This window comes from Cryptomeria japonica, chromosome 10 (genome assembly GCF_030272615.1).
Source record: "Cryptomeria japonica chromosome 10, Sugi_1.0, whole genome shotgun sequence".
Lineage (NCBI taxonomy): Eukaryota > Viridiplantae > Streptophyta > Pinopsida > Cupressales > Cupressaceae > Cryptomeria > Cryptomeria japonica.
Genome location: NC_081414.1, coordinates 918,006,258 through 918,028,630, shown reverse-complemented (window position 1 = coordinate 918,028,630; position 22,373 = coordinate 918,006,258). Strand labels below are relative to the sequence as shown.

General features: G+C 38.5%; 1 protein-coding gene across 3 annotated transcripts in view; it reads right to left on the bottom strand.

The window, feature by feature from the left end:
- Positions 1-6,022: 6,022 nt before the first annotated feature.
- The window catches only part of LOC131036194 (uncharacterized), a 272,281-nt gene continuing 255,930 nt past the window's right edge, over positions 6,023-22,373 (bottom strand). For 2 of the 3 annotated variants that reach the window (XM_057968025.2, XM_059213011.1), the window contains exons 8-10: positions 6,962-7,052; positions 6,779-6,844; positions 6,023-6,555 (exon numbers count right to left, since the gene is read on the bottom strand). In XM_057968025.2, the coding sequence (XP_057824008.2) occupies positions 6,436-6,555; positions 6,779-6,844; positions 6,962-7,052 (277 nt within the window). In that variant the 3' untranslated portion in view covers positions 6,023-6,435. Of the gene's footprint in view, positions 6,556-6,737; positions 6,845-6,961; positions 7,053-22,373 lie in introns of all 3 variants that reach the window. The other variant, XM_057968026.2, reaches the window with a different exon arrangement.

The window sequence follows — 22,373 nt, the reverse complement described above, 5'->3', positions numbered from 1 at the left end:
AATAAAATCCCTACAACAAGTTAGAAATACTTGCACATATGTAATGGGGATTTAAAATCCCTATTACATGCAAAAACCATTAAAGTAGGGGTTTTTTGACCAAACTGCAAGTTTACTTGTAATTGGGTCAAAAAATCCCTATTTTACTAAAAAAGACCAAAAAACAATAAAAAAGACAAAAACATGAAAGGGAAATTTAAAACAAATTGCAAGTAACATCTTTTAATAAAGATGTACATGTAATAAGCTAAAAATTCCCCTACAACAACCAAAACAATGAATATCATTAAAACTTGCAGTTTGAAGAAAATTCTCCACCTGCAGTCGGGGTTTTAAAACCCGAAATTGAAAGAAAGACAACAAACGAACCCAAAATTTGGTGAAATTCAAAATGTAGTTTGAGGATATACTGAGGATTAAGCCAGCCCAAGGATTCGTCAAAATTCTACCTCGAGAAGCGTGCCACAGAGTAAAATTTTTCATTTTTTTAACAAAAATTTCATGTAGTGGTCCTTCATTTTTGGAAACAAAAATGAGGACAACAAGGTTATCGCTATCGGTTAATGAAGGCAGAATGTCTACCGAGTGAAGTTTAGTATTTACCGAGTTGCAACCGAGTAATAATAGAATGCATTGAATGAATAAAAGCATTATTTAATGAATTAAGCTGATGAGTTGGTTATGATTAAATGATTGGTATACCGTGAATGAAGTTTGTTAAAGAATCTATGGCAAAGGAAAATCGGCGGGAAGATCTACAACTTAGATTGAACCATAATACCCTAACACAAGTTCCAAGAAACATATGCAAGTTCCAAGGCGAGGTAAAACATTTTCAGATCGAAGGATACATTGAACCTAGTCAAGTTTGAAGATCTGATGGCTATGATTGATCATGGGAAATGTGATCAAGGAGATTAAGCGGTTGGCAAATTGCTTATAAATAATGAACTGTTGATAAACAATGGATGCGGGCAAGTGTATGCACAGGGATGCTACATAGTGATTACCGAGCACAGAAGCTTGAAGACCTGTTTGAATAACAGAGTATAGAGCCCAACAGATGGACAAGATAAGTCCTATGACTAGATTGTATTGAGCAAATAAGAATCTGCTTTAGCATTTTAGATGTGAAGTTGCAGATAGATTTTTATTACTGCTATTTTGTAAAGTGACAGAAAATCTCTTAACCCAGTGGACTTAACAGTCTTATTTGTAAAACCCTCTAGCAAGGTGACATTCTGATTGAGTGCTTGAAATCCTTTAACAAGGTCACTTCTAACAAGGTGAAGATTCTAACAGATCTGAGGGAAATCCCTTAAACGAGTCACATCTAGCAATGTGTTTGTAATCTTTAACAGGCTTTGCTTTTAACCGAGCATACTCTAGAAGAGTATATTTCTTAGTGGGTCCGAAATCCCATAGTGGTTTTTCCCTATTCGGGTTTCCACGTTAAATCTGGTGTTATGAGTTTTATGATGTTTATATGTTTTTGAGTTTGCATGTTTTGCAGTTTTGGTTATATTACTAAAGTATATGTTACTGAGGTTGAATCTATTGTTTTTCTGGAAGATTAAGTTTGTATGATTCACCTCCCCCCCCCCCCCCGCTCTCATCTTATTAGCTTGGCATCTGTACTTAACATTAAGTATCAGAACTATCACCTCATGCATCAACTCCACAATAATGGTTGTCTCATAATCCTCATGAATCAAAGTACACATTTCATTTGTAATTGGAGAAGCACATGAATAATCGACTATTTCCTCTTTTTGAAACTTCTAAAATGATGGTACAAGATTTCGAGAAGTCGTAGGTTTATTATTAGCATAGTCTTCAGTTGTGATGTTTGGATAGGTGATCTTTTCCGATCTGTCCTTTTGTGACTTTTAGTACTTCTCCGATGCATAAGTCATTCTTACTATCAAGATCTCTTGTACTAGAAGATCCTTCTTCATTTTCTTTCACTTTTCTTTTTAGCTCAACACTTGACTCACCCCATTTGGCTAATTTTTTTATCACCCCTTTGGATAGTTAATTTCAATTTCAACACCATTTCCTCAATCATCTTCATCTTCTACGTTCCCACAACTGGTCTAAAATCAATTTTGAAGTTTCTCCAACATGCCAACAAGTTGACCAGCTCCGATACCATTGTAATGTCCCTTGTAGATCCAATTTAAGTTTGCCTTACTTATTAATGATTAAGTGTCTAATATTGCAAATGAATCAATGATCTCTAAAGAATTGTATTGATGTGTGTGTGTCTATATATCTATATATTTTATACCAATGGCTTAGTAAAGGAGTGAGGAATTCAATTAATATTATTGCCAAATGCTCTTATGATGACAAGAATCAAATTTATTATAGATTCTGCAATTTCGCTCCAAGTAAGAACTCTAATATGTGCATCGATCTGAGAAAGGAAGGATGTCTGATATAACTACGAATCAATCCTCCCTTATGGAGTAGACTGTAAATGTATATGTTATATATGCAATTGTTGTTTTAGAGTGATATCTCTGTAATCCTGCAAGTATATGTATGTAAGAGACAATGGTCTCAAGTTGATCGCTTTCCCTAATTCTTAAACTTATGCTCATGCGATATCCTCTTGATGCTATGTCTGAATATTGTCCTTGTGTTTGTGCACCTTAGCCTTGCTAATGGGGTGGTGGAGTACCACCTTTGCCTTGGCTATTTGTGGCTTTTCTTGAGCGCTTCTAAATCTGGACTGAATATGAATAAAAAACTAATTTGAATGCCCCCTTGAGAATACCTGATGCTTCCCTTATACTCCTTGAAGATGCATGATGTGAGTTGTATCTCCTACATCCATGTCTTTTACAAACAACTTAATTAATTATATCTTTCTCCTAATTAGGTCCTTAACTAATAATAACACTAATGAGTTGATTATCATTTAATCGAACTTAATATTCATTTCTTCGACAGTGATAACTTTATTTGATGCGTGTAACATCCATTATTTGCCATGCTGTGGGCCGAAAGCATTGTTCGTGGTTGACTGGCTTTACAAATCAAATGAGGACTTTATAGTATTGTTGATGTTATTGGTTAGTTCATCTCCATTGACGATATCACAAAGTCTAGAACCAAGTTGATTTTTGCTAGATTTTGTGTTCATGTGGGAATTGGATCGAAGTTACCCAACAAAGTTAAGTTGTACTCGAGGTTGGGTGTTTGGGAATAGTAACTCTTTTTTGAGACCTCATGGCAATATCACTTCCATAGTGATGGGCATTTCTCTTGGTTATGCCAAGCTTTTCATGAAAATGTGGACTTCGATGAGGTCTTCATGTTTGAAGAGGTTTGTCCTCAGCCTCATTGTAATGGAAGAGTCTAGATTCTACTAGAAGAGTTTAAAAGGCTAATGTGAGCTTAGATTCCCCTTGTCATGTCAAGAGGAAACTTGCAGATGTCCTTGAGAGTTGCGTCCTTGAGAGTGCTCCAATTGAGTTTCCTAAAAAGGCTTTTCATCCCTACCCTCCCCCTATTCAAAGGCCTTGGGTGAAGATGGGACTAAAAGCACCTTGAGAGTCTATTGCTGGTCCTTGTTGTTCTCTCAATCTTTAAGGGCTTCTTTTGGTTACATGCTTTAGTAAAAAGCATTTTTTGTTTGCTTCTATTTGCACTTGTCTCTCTTCTCATGAGATATGTTGTGTTTGCCATTTAGGCTATTGTTTTCCAACTTTTTGCTCCAATTGTTCTTTGAATTATGGAACTGGGCCCTTCTTGAGTTTACCTAATCAAAACATCCCTCTACTAAGTGTCTAATGCTCATATGTTGTACTACAAGATCTCAATGGTGATATTGTACCATTTTCTCTTTTGTCTTTGTAGGACATCCTTGTTTTGCACAACATCACAAACCCTTTGCAACATAAGATGCTCTCATAGAAGGTTGTTTAAAGATATTTGTGGTACAACTACCACCCTACCAACAAATACTACTCTTTGCTTCAACCAATAGGAGGTTGAAATTATCCACTTGTGCTTAAGATTATTCTCCCTTTAATCTTAAAATCTCACTACAAGTCTTGATTGTTGATAGTATGGTTGTTTCATTGAAGGCTAGAACATAGTTAGATACTTTTTATTTATGTAAAACCCCCTTTTAAATCTTCTACAATATGGATACTTATAAAGTATGTTAGTTTTAGGTTCATTTAGATCTTAGGGAGCTTCCCCTTTCAACTTGAAGAATACTTCTTCCATATGTGCTGCTCTATTTTTTTGTTGTCTAGCATTAGACAAATTAAAGTGCTCACACTTATTGAACCTAGTTACTAATTGAGGGTGTCTAGACTTGATTAGCCATATAAATAAGAGTTAGGAATTTATGTGGAATGCATATGAATCCATCTCTTGGCCTGGTGATTTTGGAAGTCCTCCCCTCAATATGGCTCAACTATCTTATTTCTATGTTTTGATCCTTTAGTGATAATTTATCATTTTGGATCTAACTCCTCTTGCCCTTATACTATATTTGGTATTCTTTTGTATGCTATTATCAAAGGTTTTTTAATAAATCCATGTTATTTCAGTTCTATAATATAGAAATGTCATTACATATTTGCTAGCCTCTATATATTAACAAGAGACAAAGTGTTGTTAATATGTGCACCAAAAGGCAGGCACATTCATCTTCGCAGCACAAGGACTCAAAGTCTCTTGCATTAGTGTTGATAACAAACATGTGTCATTTCATAACTAATACTGAAGTTTCTGTCCTCACCATCTTCCTTGTTCCAAATCCATTACATGCTTTGTCATTGCAACATCCAAGGTGGAAGCACAATACTTTTGATGTTGCCAACTCGAAGAACTCTTGTAGAAACACAAAAAGGTCTTCAATGATATCATTTGTTTGCAATCATAGTGTGATATAGACCAAGTCATAGACCTAGTTTCTAGTTTTGCATTTGCCAGCTTATTTCTAAGTTAAACATCATAGGTACAATGAAAAGATCATGAAGAAAATCAACATTTGTTGACCAAATGTTTTATTAAACCTAGTAGATCACCTTGTGAATTGACCATCATACAATGCAAAAGAAAGATTGACACATCCACAGATTAATGAAATAACCAGCATTAGTTGCATCCACAAGTCGGGAATAGCCTTTCTTCCATTTGAATCTACATGACATATTCTTATAAAAGATGCAATTAAGCTTCCATTCACATCTTGATACTTTTTCCCATTATATGTTTATTTTTCTTTAGCATTTTGTAAACAAAACACATAATAGAAGGTTTGGAGCTTTTTCCCATTACATGATTCCTTGATAAAGAAATTATATTAATTTTTGCGAATGAATAAAATACAAAGAAATTAAGAACAAGCAATCCATAAGCCATTTACTTGTTGGAAAGGATAAAGAAAGTAGTCTAAAGAAATGCTAAAAACATGTTAAATTCAATAATGATTTCTCTGTGTGAAATAAGCTACCTTTATAACATGATTTGTTGTTAGTCAAGAGTATAGGCAAAACATATTTCATGATCATGTTCCCTAAGAGTTCCTTTTAATAGAAAAATGGTACAAATTATTGTTAAAGCCTTTGTTTAAAGCAATTTTAAGGGGATCTATTTTTATTATGTCCAGATTTAGGGGCAATAGTTTCAAGGTCTCTCTACTCTGTAGATGTGATTATATATTTTTCTAAATCCTGAGGCAAGATATTGTGTATTTGCTTTAGTACTTTCCATAATTAAACTTACTGACCTTTTGCATTGAGAAAATTTTCATATATATTCTCAGTCAAACATGTTCATTTTTCACCAAGTAGTTTAAGTGAGTTGGTTATCTTGACTAAGCCATAGTCAAGCAGGTTGGGGATAACTTTATGAGTTTATACAAACCTTGGGTATTCATTGTATTTTCCTGTATGATGTCACTCAAGGCACTCGATCATTCCAAGCATTTATGCACTCAACCAAGGTATTTGACCTATAGGAATAGGATTACAAAGAACCATTACACCATGAAACATTGGGAGAAGAGATCAAGGTTGAGTACTCATTATCTTCATAAAGGACAAGATTTCTCATTCAAGACGTTCCTTTAAAGGAGTCTTGTTTGTCATATGATTGAAATATTGAACACTAACAATTCATACTTACAAATGGATAGATTAGAATGCACATGTTATGCTATGCTTCTGCATTTTCCATCGTCAGAAACGTCTGAAGATTATGTGTGCACTCTCTTTGTTAATAAGATTTCTGGACAAATTTAACAGGCTCTTAGGAGCTAAGGGCATATATTTGGGTAGGAAAAATGCACACAAAGAAGTTAAGCATATACTTCACAAATAAATCATACACATCACTAGAGATTCAGACTTCCTGCTCTACTAATTACTAATTTCTGCCTTCTCAAGAAGGATCGGTCCTTTCAACTACTTATGCAGATTTCTCTATTGTTTGTATACACTCTATGAGGGAGGATTTTTGTGACATCGCTGACATCAGTGCCTCATGCGTTTTACTGTTCTTCTTCAAAAGTGAAGCAGCAAATAGCACCTGGAATAATTCACAGGGAAATGACAGTTCAAGTCAAAACTTAACTTGCTTGAATTATTTACTCATGTTCCTGTGAATGTAAGAAATGCACATGAAACAAAACCAAATAAAGATCTAATCATACTGAAAAATTTAAGAAACTTTAACCAGTATCAGAATCTTGTGTATTTGTTTAAGCTAACCATGTTATATTGGAATAATTCAATATTGGCACAATACATACTGCCCATCGAGTAAGATTTTGTTGTTGTTCTTTACTGAGTGGAGGTTTGCTTCTGTTTATGAGCCTCTGTGGATGAGGCACTGTTAGTAACTTGGTTAGCTTATTCAAAAAATCTAGATAAAACAAAAAATCAGAATTGGCATCTACCAATTTTGAAAACCTATAGAAAGAAAATAGTGAAACCTGAAGAGAGAAAAGGTCAGCAGATTGGCCAACAACTTTATCATATCTTAAGCCCTCAGCCGCTAATCCTGCCATAGATACAACAGCCAATCTGAAAGATTCCATATGTTAGACATATACAGACAAAGAAACTTTACCATTTGTGTTCTTACAATGAAAAGAAAAGAAGTTCCAGAAAATTCACTACAATTAAAATTCCTCAGCATTCATTTAATTTCCATGGGTGTATCCATTTTCATCCATTTCAAAGACTCGTGAGAAGAAATATTTCAATTTCATTCACTTTAAAGACATCACCACATTTACACCCTATATACTCCAGAATAGCTCCCATATATACCACATGTCATGCCATGAATATTATATAACTAGGTAAGAGAATCATCTGAACGAATATTTCAATTTTCTATGATATTCATGACCAGAGCAAGAGAATAAATCCAAAGAAACTAGTTAAAAGCCGAAAATGTGGTAGTCAATGCTGCAGCCTTCATAATTTCTCTTTCATTGTAAGAGTAGTGATCCACTATGTCCATGCTTGTTATAAATTCACATTAAATAAAATGGTGAAAACTCATTAGAATTTACCACCATAGTTCACAAACTTGGTGAGTACTTGACAAGTTGTTGAGTACTTGAGTTTTTTAACTCTGCAAGTACTCAAAAGGTTTACCCACCGATTATTTTTGCTGAGGTTTTGGTGAATACTTGCCAAAAACTCTGCAAGTTTTCCTGCTTTACTTGCCATGCTAGCATCATGTCAAAATCATGGAAAAAAGGTAAGTTAACTACTCCAAAAATTTCTCTTGGCTTTATAAGAATTGTATTTTCCCTTTTAAAAGATTATGAAAATGTTGTGCACTATGAAGGTTTGTGTAGTTTTGAAAGTTTTAATTTGGGCTTGTGGTAGGGGCTTTGCCCCTCAACCCCACATTATATTGTGACAAGGAATGCACCAACAACATTGGCCCTAGACCCCTAAAATGGGCATTTCCCCTCAATCCCACAAGAGGTGTTGCCCCTAGACCCCCAACAAACTCATTTGATACATTGCATAGTTGTATTTTGCATATAATTTATGTTTTTTTCAAAAATTTAAGTGTTTGTTAAGTTGCCAAGTTCCGCCAAGTACTATCTAAGTTGCAATATTTTGGCTTGTTAAGTATTCTATGATTCTAAGTTTGCAACCACCATTAACCATTGAAGAGAACCAATTTTGTTAACACCTATGTTTCATCGAGTCTTAGGAGGGGGGACACAAGGACAAGTCTCAAGGACCAAGGCCCCAAATTTGGGGATGATAGGGGAGCAATAATGCAAATATATATAGCATTAAAAAAAAAGTATAAAGAATAACATATTAAACTTTAAAATATTCAAACATCTTGCATTGAACAAGAACATGCCAAAAATAAGTATATTTATAATATATTAAAAATGATAATTACATTTAAAATCCAAATACAATTGACCAATGTCCAAATGCCTCTAGTCATCTGTCATCTCCAAAGTCCACACCAAACTCCTCATCACTTGAACTGCTAGGCTCCTCAAGTTCAAGATCCTCCAAACCAATACCAACCAACCCTATATGTGTTGTATCATCATCAATCTATGTTGGCTCCGTTGGCTCTACATCTCATTAGCATGCTAATTAAGGATAACATTTTTGGGTCATACTACTTAATCTTGGCTATATACTTGGGTACAATCCTCACTCTTTGTTGAGAGGTGTTATAGCTGCTATTAAATAATGAACTGAAGTTCTCTATTGTTTCAGACCTCAGAAAATTCATGTCCCAGTTGCAACATATATTCAAATGTTTTATTGTTTTCTGTAATGTCCCCTTCTCAGTGATGTGCATTCAGTGGTCCTATTGGCCTATTCCGGAGACCCGTAGGCTATGTGGAAAGGAGAATTAGGGTTTCCAACTTTTGTGGAGTCTTGCTCGAGCTTTTTAGGGTTTACCAGGAGGGAATTCTTTAGTTCTGTCTATGGTTTCCTTCTAGGTTTTTCATGAGCTCTAGGGTGGCATACCATGCATTTGATTCTTTGGTGAAGTGAGAACTTACTATTTTTAGTAAGTTAGGGTTTGGCTGTTTGGATGATGCTGTCTTACTGAGATATCCAAGCTCTTTCTCCGAGTGTGAAGATCATGTTTTTCGGAGGAGTATTTCATGACTTACTATTTTTAGTAAGTGGCAGTATTGAGCAATTCTATTTTTAGCAGTTTGGATAAGGCCTTGATCTTGTAGCAGTTCAGTGGTCTTCATTGCTTAGCTTCATCCTGGATTTTGTTGATAATCAGTATTGGATTCATAAGTGATTTAATTAAATATTATTTCCTTATCCCAAGGTTTAGTATTTAATTATTTTATTACTGATTAATGATATATTGGGTGACTTAGGAAAAGACATATTTATATCTAATATCAATGCTATATTTTACTAAGTTAGGCGTTGAAATTTGAAGAATGCATTATGTTCTTATTGAAGACTTAGGCAAGTTCGAACTTGTTTAAATTATTGGTAAAAATGCAACTTGGGCACCCACCTTGGGCGCCAACCTTGGGAAATGAAACAAAATGTCATTTGGACGCCATGTGTGTGTGAAATGAAATGCAAATTGGAGGTGAATTTGGGGACAATTACATTTGAATTTCAGAGGAAAAAGCTATAAATATAGGTGCATGGCCTCCCATTTGGATATCTTGAAAAATTGCATCGTTATGCTGCCGGTTTGGCAATAGAAATCTGAGCTTCGAAGTGAGCCTTCTTAGCTAAGTGCAGTTTCGTACTTGCAAGACAGTACCTAGCTGTTTTCCATGTTCTCTCAGTGATCTTTGTGAGTTTGTTGAAGTGTGGGATTGCTGGTTCTACTGTAGTTTGAGATTTGGTGTGTTTCCAGGTTGTTGGGGACATCATGGCTGAAGCATACTTTTGTTCATAAGTCTCTGTGTGATCTCCTTTCGCTTCTGGGTATTGGCTCTTTGTTTTTCTATGTCCCAGGCGATGACATTTGTAAGTTTTCAGCTCTAATCTCTGCATAATCATTTTTATTATGCAAATCAAACTTTCCAGCTTTGACATTTTTCTTTGTGTGGGCATTTTGGAAGCGAGTTGAGTTGAATGGGATATTTGGAGGTCAGTTTGTTGATTTTACTTGGTCATTAATGATATGTTAGCAGTTTGGGGATGTTAGTGTGAGTTGTGAGTGAGTTTTATGCATTTTGGTGTGTCTGGGTGTTGCTGGTTGTGCATTTCAGCTTGCTATCATAAAATTACAGATTTCCAGAAGTTGGTGTTTGGATGTGCCTTTTGTAGTGTGAGTTGGTTAGTTGATTTGAGAGTGATTTGGGGTGTTTTGGGGTGAGTTTGGAGAGAGATTTGAGCATTTCTTAGTTTCTTGAAGCTGCTGGTCTGAGTGTTATTGATCCTAGGATTTCATAAATTCATGTTGAAGGACCTTTTGGGAGTTAGTAACTGTTTGAAGAAATTTATCAGCATTGAACAACATTACTTCTCTATTCTATCTCTCTATTTTATATTGTAAGGTTAAGTAGTAGTACTACTAACCATTTCTGGATTGTAAACATTCCCACTGAAAAGTGGAAGAGGCTGGCTTGCCGCCTATATTTTGATAGTTGTTACTTAGTTGTCATGTCCCCTCTTTAGCTCTGTCTAGCAGAGACATGTGAGTCAACTTATTATGGGGTCGTGTAGGCTGACAGGGTTGGACAGAGACCCGGTATGGTTATTCAGTGTTGGAGACTTGGTGTTCTAGCAGTTATTGATCAATTGGGAGACATTCCTTGTTTTTAGGAGGCAGTTCCTACTTTTTAGGAGGTTTGATCATGCCCAAGGTTGGGTCTCCATGAGATGCCTCTTTGGGTTCAGTTTCAGAGAGATTGGGCTTGTTTCCTAAATTTTAGGAGCATCCCTAGATTTTAGGGATGAGACTACCAGTGAATCCTTGATTTCCGACTTCAGTCACAGACAGGTGACAGGATGATTTTAGGGTTTGTAATGTCAGTTGGGCATTTTATGGCTATTTGGGTTATATTTTTAATATTTCCTAAGTTAGCATTTAATAATTAAATAAGGCTAAGTTGTTAGCCATTTTGGAGTAATAAGGGGATTTTTGGCCTCATCTGGATGCGCACCCTATTGTGTGATAGCTCGTTGGAAAGATCTTGAAATTCTTTAAATCTTTCTCTTTGGTCTCAGGGCAATTCAGTGAGCGGATTTCTGTCTATGGGGAAAAAGGTCATTTTCTAGTAACATGACCACTTTAAAATAAGAAATTATAACATTTCCACTAGACCATGCCACTTGGAGATAATTAGGGTTCGATTTGCAATTGAGAGGGGTTATAAGGGGATAGGAGCTTCATTCTATGATCATCTTTTGCATATTTGACAACTTGTATGAATTTGCTCTGGAGAGCGATTTCTAGACTGGGACGCAAACCCCAGGATTAGGATTGGCTGGGACGTAGCCCTCAGCAATCTTTGGCACCGGACTTATAAGGCATTGTGCGTGGTGATTAAGGACAGAGGCATCAATTCTCAGTAGGGTTTCAGCGTAGCCTACCATCTTTCCAGTGGAGACGTGGTTCATTGCAGCTGGAGGAATGCCATTTGCAGCAAATACACCACGTGGTGTATAGGGTATTGCTTGTATTCACTTCCAGTGTATGTGGGGTTGGAGAACATTCTTCATCTTCCAATTTGACTTCGAATTTGTATGAGAGCTTGGGAAATACATTGGATTCATTGTTTGGCTTTGTAATTCAGACAAATCTGCCTGGTACGATTTGCAATAATTCTGACTTTTGCTGTATACCTCATTTATTTCAGTATTGCTTCATATTTGCTGTTATCTATTCCTTCCTATGCTATTAAACAATCAAAAACACAAAAACAAACAACCCTTTCTGCACTTCTGTCTAGTTCTGTAAGAAAAACTTAAATAAACAGGAAAACAAAATTAAAAATAAAAAAATTACAGCAAGTTAACAGCAAAGATCTATCAGGGATCTTTCACTGGTATCAGAGCCTGCATCCTGCCAGCCTGTAGGGTTTATGAGAAATTATCACATTTGGGTACTGGATAAAAAGTTTTGATAATTCATTTCAGCATCTGGATACTGGATAAAAGGTTTTGATAATTCATATCAGCAACCGGGTAGTTGTCAGCCTACACATTTATGCTTACAGTCGACAGCTAGTAAGACAATACGTTGGCCAAAGTCCCAAAATTGTTGAGAACAAACTTTTATTTCGACTTTCAAGATCCGTTGGGATATTAGTTTAGTTACAGGTAAATACCATGGCTAGAACTAAAATTGGGCACTCAAAAGTTTCATCTTCTCCAGCACGTAAAAGAAGGATGCCTCCTGCCAAGATATTTAATGATACAGTTATGAGCAGCTATCATCAGTATTGTTCTCTTCCTAAGATGATACGTGAGCTCCTTTCCTTCACACAATTTATGGGTGTACCCGGAGCAGACGAAAATAACTTGGTAGCTACAAGTTCAGGTCAGTGGCAAAGAAGGAAAGAAGAATCAAGGGTGCAGGAATTAGGAATGGACAGAGAACTTTCATTTAGGGGTAATATACCTCTACATAAGAATGTTTTGGTGCCCTCAAGTTCCGATGAGTGGGACAAGAATTTATGTGATGATTTTGTTAGACATGTGGATTCAACTCAAGGAGACATTAGGACAGCTTTGGATAATGAATTGTCCTCACCTTCCATGCAGGGGATTTCCCAAGAGGCAACTGATTTAGAGGTTAGCAATTCTGATTTTTATGACAGCAGTGAGGTACCTTTGCATCAGCTTGAGGTATCAATGTCTACACTTGTGCAAGATGGTGCCAATGGGCTGTCACATGAAGGTATTCAAAATTCGGGTACCAATGATGCTTGGAATGTTGAGAACTCATATCATCATGATTCTGATTTTATAGATCAGACCTTAGAATCCAGCCCAGTATGTTCTCTTAGTAGCACTGGACCCCAGGATCGTGAGCCAGTGGGTTGTGCGGACACATGGGATGCAGAAGAGAGTGATGACAGTGCATTTTCAGCAGTATCATCATTGATAGATGTGGTGTTCTCAGAGGCACAGAGCAGCAGTACTTTGGATGAGGTTGTATCCATGGCCGAGTGCATACATGATGTTGACTACAGAGAGGTACAGGATACAGATACAAATTCTTTCCACAATGTAGATTTTGAGTTTGTACAGGTACAGGAGAGCCAACATTTTCGGACTCCTCATCACTTGATTGGACAACTCAAGGTTGATGACAGGCATATAGACACAGTTATTGAGCATTTCGATGTCACTCGCCAGTTGTTGGCTACACATAGTTGGAGCACCCTCATGATTGATGAGCAGGGCAGCAGTGATTTTTCCTTACCAGAGTTTCATGCTCTTTATGGAGCCATTGGGATATTGAAACATGAGTATTTACAGTTAGTGGCTGACCGAGATTATCTCCTTCAGAGGGATTTTATTAGTTATGGTGCTTTGTTGAGGGAAGAGGAGGAAGTTGATATCCTCTCTCAGGAGCTTGAGGCGACTGTTGTTGCATGGGAGGATACCCAGTTGTCCCTTCAAGAAGCGAACTCCAGATTGGAGGAGCTTTCTGATAGATTGAGAGTGGCACAGACATCATCAGCGATAGATACAGTACAGTGTTCTATTGTGACACTACGAGATTCACCAAAGAGTTGTGATTTGACTCACGATATTACTCCATCATTGTTTTCACAGGCGACTAGCAGTTTGTCAGCTGGTTGGGAGTATGATACTCCTGTTGACTTGTTTCCTTCTCTGGAAAGCAAATCTTCTTTTACACCTCTTACAGCTGACGAGGGAAACCAGTATGTTACACCGCAGAGCCACAGTGCTCAGTTGAGGTGTATTATCGATTTTGGATCTCAGACATATGAGTTGTCTTCGGATTCATGGTTTGAGAGCAGTGGGAGTGATGATGAGTTTGATGGACAAGATTATGATACAGAGCCATTGAGTGAGCCTACGAGAGTCCATTTAGATTACCTCGTGAGGAGTGCACTTCATTTCTCTTTTAGTCCGATTGTAGATGATTGGATGGCTCGCAGATGTGAGTTGGTTCGGGACTTATACTATCCGTGTTGCGATAGTGCTCTCCCATCTTCAGAGGATAGAGTTATTGATTGCAGGCACCTGATCCAGCAGTTTGGGATGGATTGTTTGCAGGATCAGCAAACAATCAACCGTTATGATGAGCAGCGACCGTCAGAGTTTTTCATCTCCTTGACACAGAGACTTCATCCAGGATCATGGGGGAAGGATGATGCATGGATTAGCAGGTGTGTTGTTGTGGATGGTTATCACAGGTGTGAGAGTTTCACAGTGGCTGTAGAGAGACACGGTATCGAGGATGCCTCTTACTATCATTGTCTCTTCATGACAAATGGATGTGGATTTAGTTTTATTTGGGATCCAGGTGTTGATTCATTTGATAAAACATCTTATAGGGATTATAGTATGTTGCTCCAAATATTAAGATTATATGGCACTTATATCAGAGGAGAGCAGCAGGAGCAGTTTATGTCCTACAGGTGGTTTGTGTGGGATCATGGTATAGACATGTGTAATACCTTTCTTTCGTGGATCCTACATGGGTTGCTTCACTTCAGATGTATAGATGTAGTCATGGGTGTACAGTGGTTGTTGACACTTGGACGGTATGTTCGGAATTTCATGAGGATGGAGCTGGAGTTTACCCACTATCCATCTCAGTTTATCGAGCAGAGTGGGACAACAATTGATCCACAGGTTGATTGTCATCAGATAGCTAACGTGGATGAGTTATGTGATGTTACTCCTAGTGAGTACTTTGAGCCAGTTGATGTGGCAGTTTCACCTGATTCTCTAGACAGGGTGATTGTTTCATTGCTGGTTGGTGATTACATATTTTTAGATGCCAGTCTGGACAGTGATGATTTTAGTCAGTATTATATATTGTTTAGTGAGTTGGCATTAGATCTTCCAGCACATCAGCAGCAGTGTGTGGCAGTTGTGTGTCACTTGTGTCAAATGGGGTCAGATCATAGAGGGTCTTCCATGGATTGGCATTCATTAGATATTATGACAGATGTTATGCATGTTGGTGATCACCGACACACTAGTGATCTTGGAATTTATGGATATTTGATCTATGGAGATGATATAGTTTTCCATTGCTCACTTGAGGTATTCAGCGGGAGCTATGCTTCGCTCTGGGACCCAAGCAGTGTTGATTTGACAGCACAGGTGCTTCAGCATTTTGAGGAGCCATTCCAGACCGAGGTATTGCATGTTGTTTATATCAGAGATGAGCAACAGTTACATGCAATGATTTGTTTACGTCTTATTTGGGATGGTGGAGGATTGGTGTTTCAGTTGCTTGTGGGCAAGCATCTCCAAGAGGGGAGGACTGTCATGTCCCCTCTTTAGCTCTGTCTAGCAGAGACATGTGAGTCAGCTTATTATGGGGTCGTGTAGGCTGACAGGGTTGGACAGAGACCCGGTATGGTTATTCAGTGTTGGAGACTTGGTGTTCTAGCAGTTATTGATCAATTGGGAGACATTCCTTGTTTTTAGGAGGCAGTTCCTACTTTTTAGGAGGTTTGATCATGCCCAAGGTTGGGTCTCCATGAGATGCCTCTTTGGGTTCAGTTTCAGAGAGATTGGGCTTGTTTCCTAAATTTTAGGAGCATCCCTAGATTTTAGGGATGAGACTACCAGTGAATCCTTGATTTCCGACTTCAGTCACAGACAGGTGACAGGATGATTTTAGGGTTTGTAATGTCAGTTGGGCATTTTATGGCTATTTGGGTTATATTTTTAATATTTCCTAAGTTAGCGTTTAATAATTAAATAAGGCTAAGTTGTTAGCCATTTTGGAGTAATAAGGGGATTTTTGGCCTCATCTGGATGCGCACCCTATTGTGTGATAGCTCGTTGGAAAGATCTTGAAATTCTTTAAATCTTTCTCTTTGGTCTCAGGGCAATTCAGTGAGCGGATTTCTGTCTATGGGGAAAAAGGTCATTTTCTAGTAACATGACCACTTTAAAATAAGAAATTATAACATTTCCACTAGACCATGCCACTTGGAGATAATTAGGGTTCGATTTGCAATTGAGAGGGGTTATAAGGGGATAGGAGCTTCATTCTATGATCATCTTTTGCATATTTGACAACTTGTATGAATTTGCTCTAGAGAGCGATTTCTAGACTGGGACGCAAACCCCAGGATTAGGATTGGCTGGGACGTAGCCCTCAGCAATCTTTGGCACCGGACTTATAAGGCATTGTGCGTGGTGATTAAGGAAAGAGGCATCAATTCTCAGTAGGGTTTCAGCGTAGCCTACCATCTTTCCAGTGGAGACGTGGTTCATTGCAGTTGGAGGAATGCCATTTGCAGCAAATACACCACGTGGTGTATAGGGTATTGCTTGTATTCACTTCCAGTGTATGTGGGGTTGGAGAACATTCTTCATCTTCCAATTTGACTTCGAATTTGTATGAGAGCTTGGGAAATACATTGGATTCATTGTTTGGCTTTGTAATTCAGACAAATCTGCCTGGTACGATTTGCAATAATTCTGACTTTTGCTGTATACCTCATTTATTTCAGTATTGCTTCATATTTGCTGTTATCTATTCCTTCCTATGCTATTAAACAATCAAAAACACAAAAACAAACAACCCTTTCTGCACTTCTGTCTAGTTCTGTAAGAAAAACTTAAATAAACAGGAAAACAAAATTAAAAATAAAAAAATTACAGCAGGTTAACAGCAAAGATCTATCAGGGATCTTTCATTAGTCCTCCTGCTGCATAAGCTGTTGAGTGATATTTGTTTGTAATAGTCCTCCTGCTGCATAAGCAGTTGAGTGATGGTTTATTGTAATGATCCTCCCGCTGCATAAGCGGTTGAGTTGAGCTTGTTTGGTGTGTTCAGTCCTCCCGCTGAAACATTGTGGTTGAGTGATTTGTGTTTTGGGAGTGTTATTCTCTTGGCTGGTCCACCGCCAAGTTTCATGATTCACCCGTTGGATAAGTGGAAGGGGCTGGCTTGCCGCCCATTATTGTATTCAGCACTTTAGCAGATTATTACTAATGATCCCCTGCTACCGTATGCTCTCACTCTCCTAGTCTGGGCTCTCGGTGATCAAAAGGTGTAGGGTTCCCTTTAGTTGTTTGGATTTCATTATTCTAACCCTAACAGGTGATTGGTGTGATTGTAATCTTGCTATTGAAAAATCAAAAAATTTAAGGGGAATATTTCAGTGGTATGAGAGCTGGTTTTCCTGCCAGCCTGTGAAATTCAAAGTGATCAGAGTTCTCCATGAGTGACAGAGACGTTTGTTACTACAACAGAGAACGAAGGAGACAACAGTTTCAGATTCCTTTAGTGCCGGAAGAAGATACCTTTTCAGAAGTATTGAGAAACAGAGGGAAGGAAGTGGATTTTGCAGAGAAGGCTGCAGAACAGAATGAGGCACCTGACAAAAAGGCTGAGAGACAGTTTAATGCCATGATGGATATGATGTCTCAATTGCTGGCCAAATTTAACCAGAATGTTGTTGGGACCCCTAATCAACCCAACAATGGCTCGTAAGCTAGTACTTCTAATAATCCTGGAGGAAATGGAAATGGGAGTAATAATGGGAGCAACAGTGGAGGTTTAGTTCCAAGACCTTTGCAACCCGTCTTCCTACCTAGAGAAGCACCACAAGCTGAAATTGAGATAACTACAGCTGATGAGATAAGGAACAGTTATATGGAGTATGCATCTCTCTCTGCAGAGATCCGAGATATCCTCACCTTAGATCAGTTCATGAATCAGAAAATGAAGTGAGGAAGGAGGAATGACAACAAATTTTCTGCCCCAAGAGATCATCAACAAGCTCTTGGAAGGGTGACTCTAGCACATTTTGATGGAAGCAATAAGAGCACAGTTAGACGTGGGTGCAGGAGTTGGATAATTATTTGTCCTTGATGCCTATGCCTAAAGAAGACGCCATCAAGTTCGCCACTTTGCACTTGGATGGTGTTGCCCACGAATGGTGGTACCATGGGTTGGTCACCCTTGGTCATAACTTGATCACCACATATGCTGATTTCACCAACAAACTCATTGAAAGGTTTGATACCAAGGACACGGAGGTGAAATTTAGAGAACTTTCTCAACTCAAATAGCAAGATTCTTTGGACACTTTCATAACTGAGTTTCAAAGCCTTTTAGTTATGGTTAGTAGCATCTCAAAGAAGAGGTTAGTGGTTGTATTTACTGAGAGACTTGAAGAACCGTTGAAAGGTTGGGTAAAAGACTTTGACTCGCCTACCTTGGCAGATGCAATCAAGAAGGCTCGAAGCATGGATTTGGCTGCCCCAAAGAACAGATTTCAGTCCAAGCCTTTCCCTTTCTGAAAGGATAAGCAGTTTAGAAATCAGACCAAGAAGTTTCCTTTGTGAATGGATGATGAGCTTCATCAAGAGCTCCGGAGGAAGAATCTTTGCTACTCTTGCAGAGAACCTTGGGCCCCAGGACATAAGTGTCATGGGAAGGGCAATTTGCATCAAATGGAGTGCTATTCTACTGATGGATCAGATTCTGAAATGTCAGAACAATAGACTGAAATTGAGGACAACGAGTATGAAGAGGCTCCTGAAGGGCCTAAAACTGAGTTAGAAGACAGAGGTGTGATATTCCCCTTTTTTTTTTTTTTTTGTTTTAGCAATAAGAGTTACAAGCAAACACCATAACTTGTTAAGGTTAGAGAAATAATCCAAATTGCCGAAAGGGAACCCTTCCACCTTTTGTTCACCGAGAGCCCAATCTGGGAGGGTGAGAGCATACGGTGTTCCGGGGATCGTTAGCACCATAAATCAAACTGAAATTACAATGCATGGGTGGCAAGCCAGCCCCTTCTGCTTATCCAGCAGGATAGAAACTGAACTCTTGGTGGTAAACCAGCTAAGGGAAATAACAAGAAACTGAAACTCAATCACTCTACCGTGTATTTCAGCGGGAGGACATTACATTAAGCTATCACTCTACCACATATTTCAGCGGGAGGACAATTGCATAAAACTTATCACTCAACCACTTATTCACTGGGAGGACTGAGTACATAAACTGAATTGCAAAGCAAGAAGGCGGCTAAGCCAGCCTCTTCCACTTATGCAGTGGGAATTACAAATAAGAACAACAAGAATGATTGGTCAGTACTACTGCAACAATCTTAGAAAATAGAGATATGAGATAAGATAAGAAGCTTAATGCTGATCTCAAACAATCCACTATCAAAATCACTCCACACTTGAACACTACTGCTGTTCTAATTCTGCAAGCTAGAAAACACACTATCCAGCCACTACCGGAAACACCAAAACACTCATAACTTTCTCAAAGCTAATTGGAATCACACCAAATAAAATGAAAATGACTAATATGACATAGGCAACCAATCCAATGCCTCAAACTAGCAATTTGGAAGCCCCAAATGTGTTGCACGCATCCCAAGGTAAGTCTGAAAATGGCGCTATAGCAACAAATTTAGATTTGCAACCAAAAATTTTTAATGACGACCAAATGCCACGCCAAGATAGGAGAATGATTGTCTTCCCAGTACGCTTCCAAAGAGCCGATACCCAAAACGATGCAATCACTTGGTCAAGAGGTATGAGCAAAATATGGTTTCAGTAACTCCGCGACCAACAACAAGGAAACACTCCAAAATCCACACAAAACTCTCCACAATTTGTAGAACACTCACGAACAACACTGGGATTACAGGAACACAACTAGGTACTATCTTCCAAGTACAAAATTGAGACTTAGCTAGGAAGCCACACTTCGAAGCTCAAATTTTCAATCGTCAAACCGGCAGCATAACAATGCAATTTCATAAGATAGCCAAAATGAGAGCCCAAGGATCTTATTTATAACTTCTTGCTCCACCAAATTCAAATGCAAATGCACACAAATACGCCCAAATTACATGTCCTCCAAGGCACCCAACACATTTGAATTTAATTAAACATGTCCCCTCAAAATGGTGTCCACTTATTCCCAACTCCCTAGGCAAAGTTCGAACTTTTGCTAGGTGAACAACTTGCAATATTAAAACAATATAAACATGACATGTTTAATCACTCTCAACACCACCTGACTAAGGGAGATAATAATATTAGTAGCATATATTTATCCTTTTCCCTAAGTCACCCAAAACACAATTAATCAGTAATAAAATAGTTAAATATTAAACCTTAGGATAAGAAAATAATATTTAATTCAATAACTTATAACTCCGGTATTGATTAAAATAAAAATCAAGGATGAAGCTGTGCGACGAAGACCACAAAACTGCGCTGAATCAGCACCCTGTCCGAGACTGCTAAAAATAGAAACACTCAATACTGCCACTTACTAAAAATAGTATACTCCAAAAATCATGATCTTCGCACCCAGAGGAAGAGCTTGGAAATCTCAGTAAGACAACATCATCCAAACAGCCAAACCCCAACTTACTAAAAATAGTAAGTTCTCACTTCACCAAAGAATCCAATGCATGTTATGCTACCCTGGAGCTCATGAAAAACCCAGAAGGAAACCATAGACAGAACTGAAGAATTCCCTCCTGATAAACCCTAAAAAGCTTGAGCAGAACTCCACAAAAGTTGGAAACCCTAATTCTCCTTTCCAAATAACCTATGGGTCTCCGGAATAGGTCAATGGACCACTGAACTAATCACTGCGGAGAAGGGGACATTACACGAGGAGTGGTTGCTCAACTCTCGCGCATTCACAAGAATGAGTCCTTTAGAGTTCGGGGTGTGATAGGAGAGCATCGTGTCATTGCTCTCATTGACAGAGGAGTAACTCATAATTTCATTGATGAGAGAGTTGTTGCAAAGAGGGGGTTAGTGGCAGAGGAAGTAGAAGGCTTCAAAGTCATGGTAGCTGATGGCTCCACTATATCTTGCAACCGAATGATTTCCAACATGTCTCTGAAGTTGGGAAACCATGAGATTTGAGATGATTTCTTTGTGGTTAGCATTGGAGGGACTGATGATGCAGTCCTTGGGATTCAGTGGCTGAGATCTCTTGGTGAGATCACATTAAATTTGCAAACCATGGAACTGAAATTCATGTCTGATGGGAAGAAGGTGGTATTGAGAGGAATGTCAAATGGAGGACTTAGAGTTGTTTCATTGAAGAAGATGGAGAGGCTGATCCTCCATGACCAAGTGGAGTGGGCAGCAGAGTGTTTGATAATGCCATCAAATCCATTGGAGGACAAGGGTAGCTACTCTGCAGACATTCAAGCATTGATTATAGAATGAAGTAAGGTCTTTGGGAAACCACCACTTGATAGACCTCCTGAGATCAAGGTCATGCCTTCCAAATCACCAGAAGAGAAACAAAGCTATCCCGAAGACATTCAATCTTTGATCACCAAGAGGAGTAAGGTGTTTGAAAATCCTCCTCCTGGAAGACCTCCTGAAAGAGGAACTGAGCATATCATTGAGTTGGAAGGAGCAAAACCGGTAATGATTACTCCATACCGTTACCCCAAGAAGCAAAAGGATGAGATCGAAAAAGCAATCCAGGAGTTGCTTGATATGGGTTACATACGGCCAAGCAAGAGTCCATTTGCTTCGGCTATGGTCTTGGTAAAAAAGAAGGATGGGCCCATGCGCATGTGCATGGACTATCGGCCTTGAATCAGAAAACTATTAAGAATCGATATCCTATTCCGAGAATTGATGAGCTCATTGATGAGCTACATGGTTCAGTGTTCTTCTCAAAGATCAATCTCAGATTAGGGTATCATCAGATTCGGATGAGAGCATCAAATGTAGAGAAGACTTCTTTTAGATACCAGTTTGGGCATTTTGAGTTCATAGTCATTCCCTTTGGCTTGACTAACGCCCTGTTGACGAGTCTGAAATCGCATTGCTGCAAACTCCATACGGCCAACGCAGAATAGAATAGCCGACTGATTATCCTACTCTCTCTTGAGATAAGTAAGTCTCTAATGCTGTTTTCTAAGTTTGATCAAAGGAGACTACCTCAAGGTTTCTTTTGTCAGGTCTTGACTGTGGGATCTCTCAGTGGCTTTATGTGTTTATGCTGGAAACACAAGGGGACTTACGTTTGATTGGCAATTCCATGTATAAATTCCCGGGGACTTTTTACGGTTTTCTTTCAGGTGACGTTGGTTCCTTGGTTCCCTCGAGCTCATGGATCTCGTCTGTTCTTTGTTCCCCTTCGACAGTCGAGTCGTCCTTGGCTGCATGGAGGAGTAGCAATTCGTGGCGGCTCTGCTGGGTAAGTTCATGCACTTCGATCCCCTG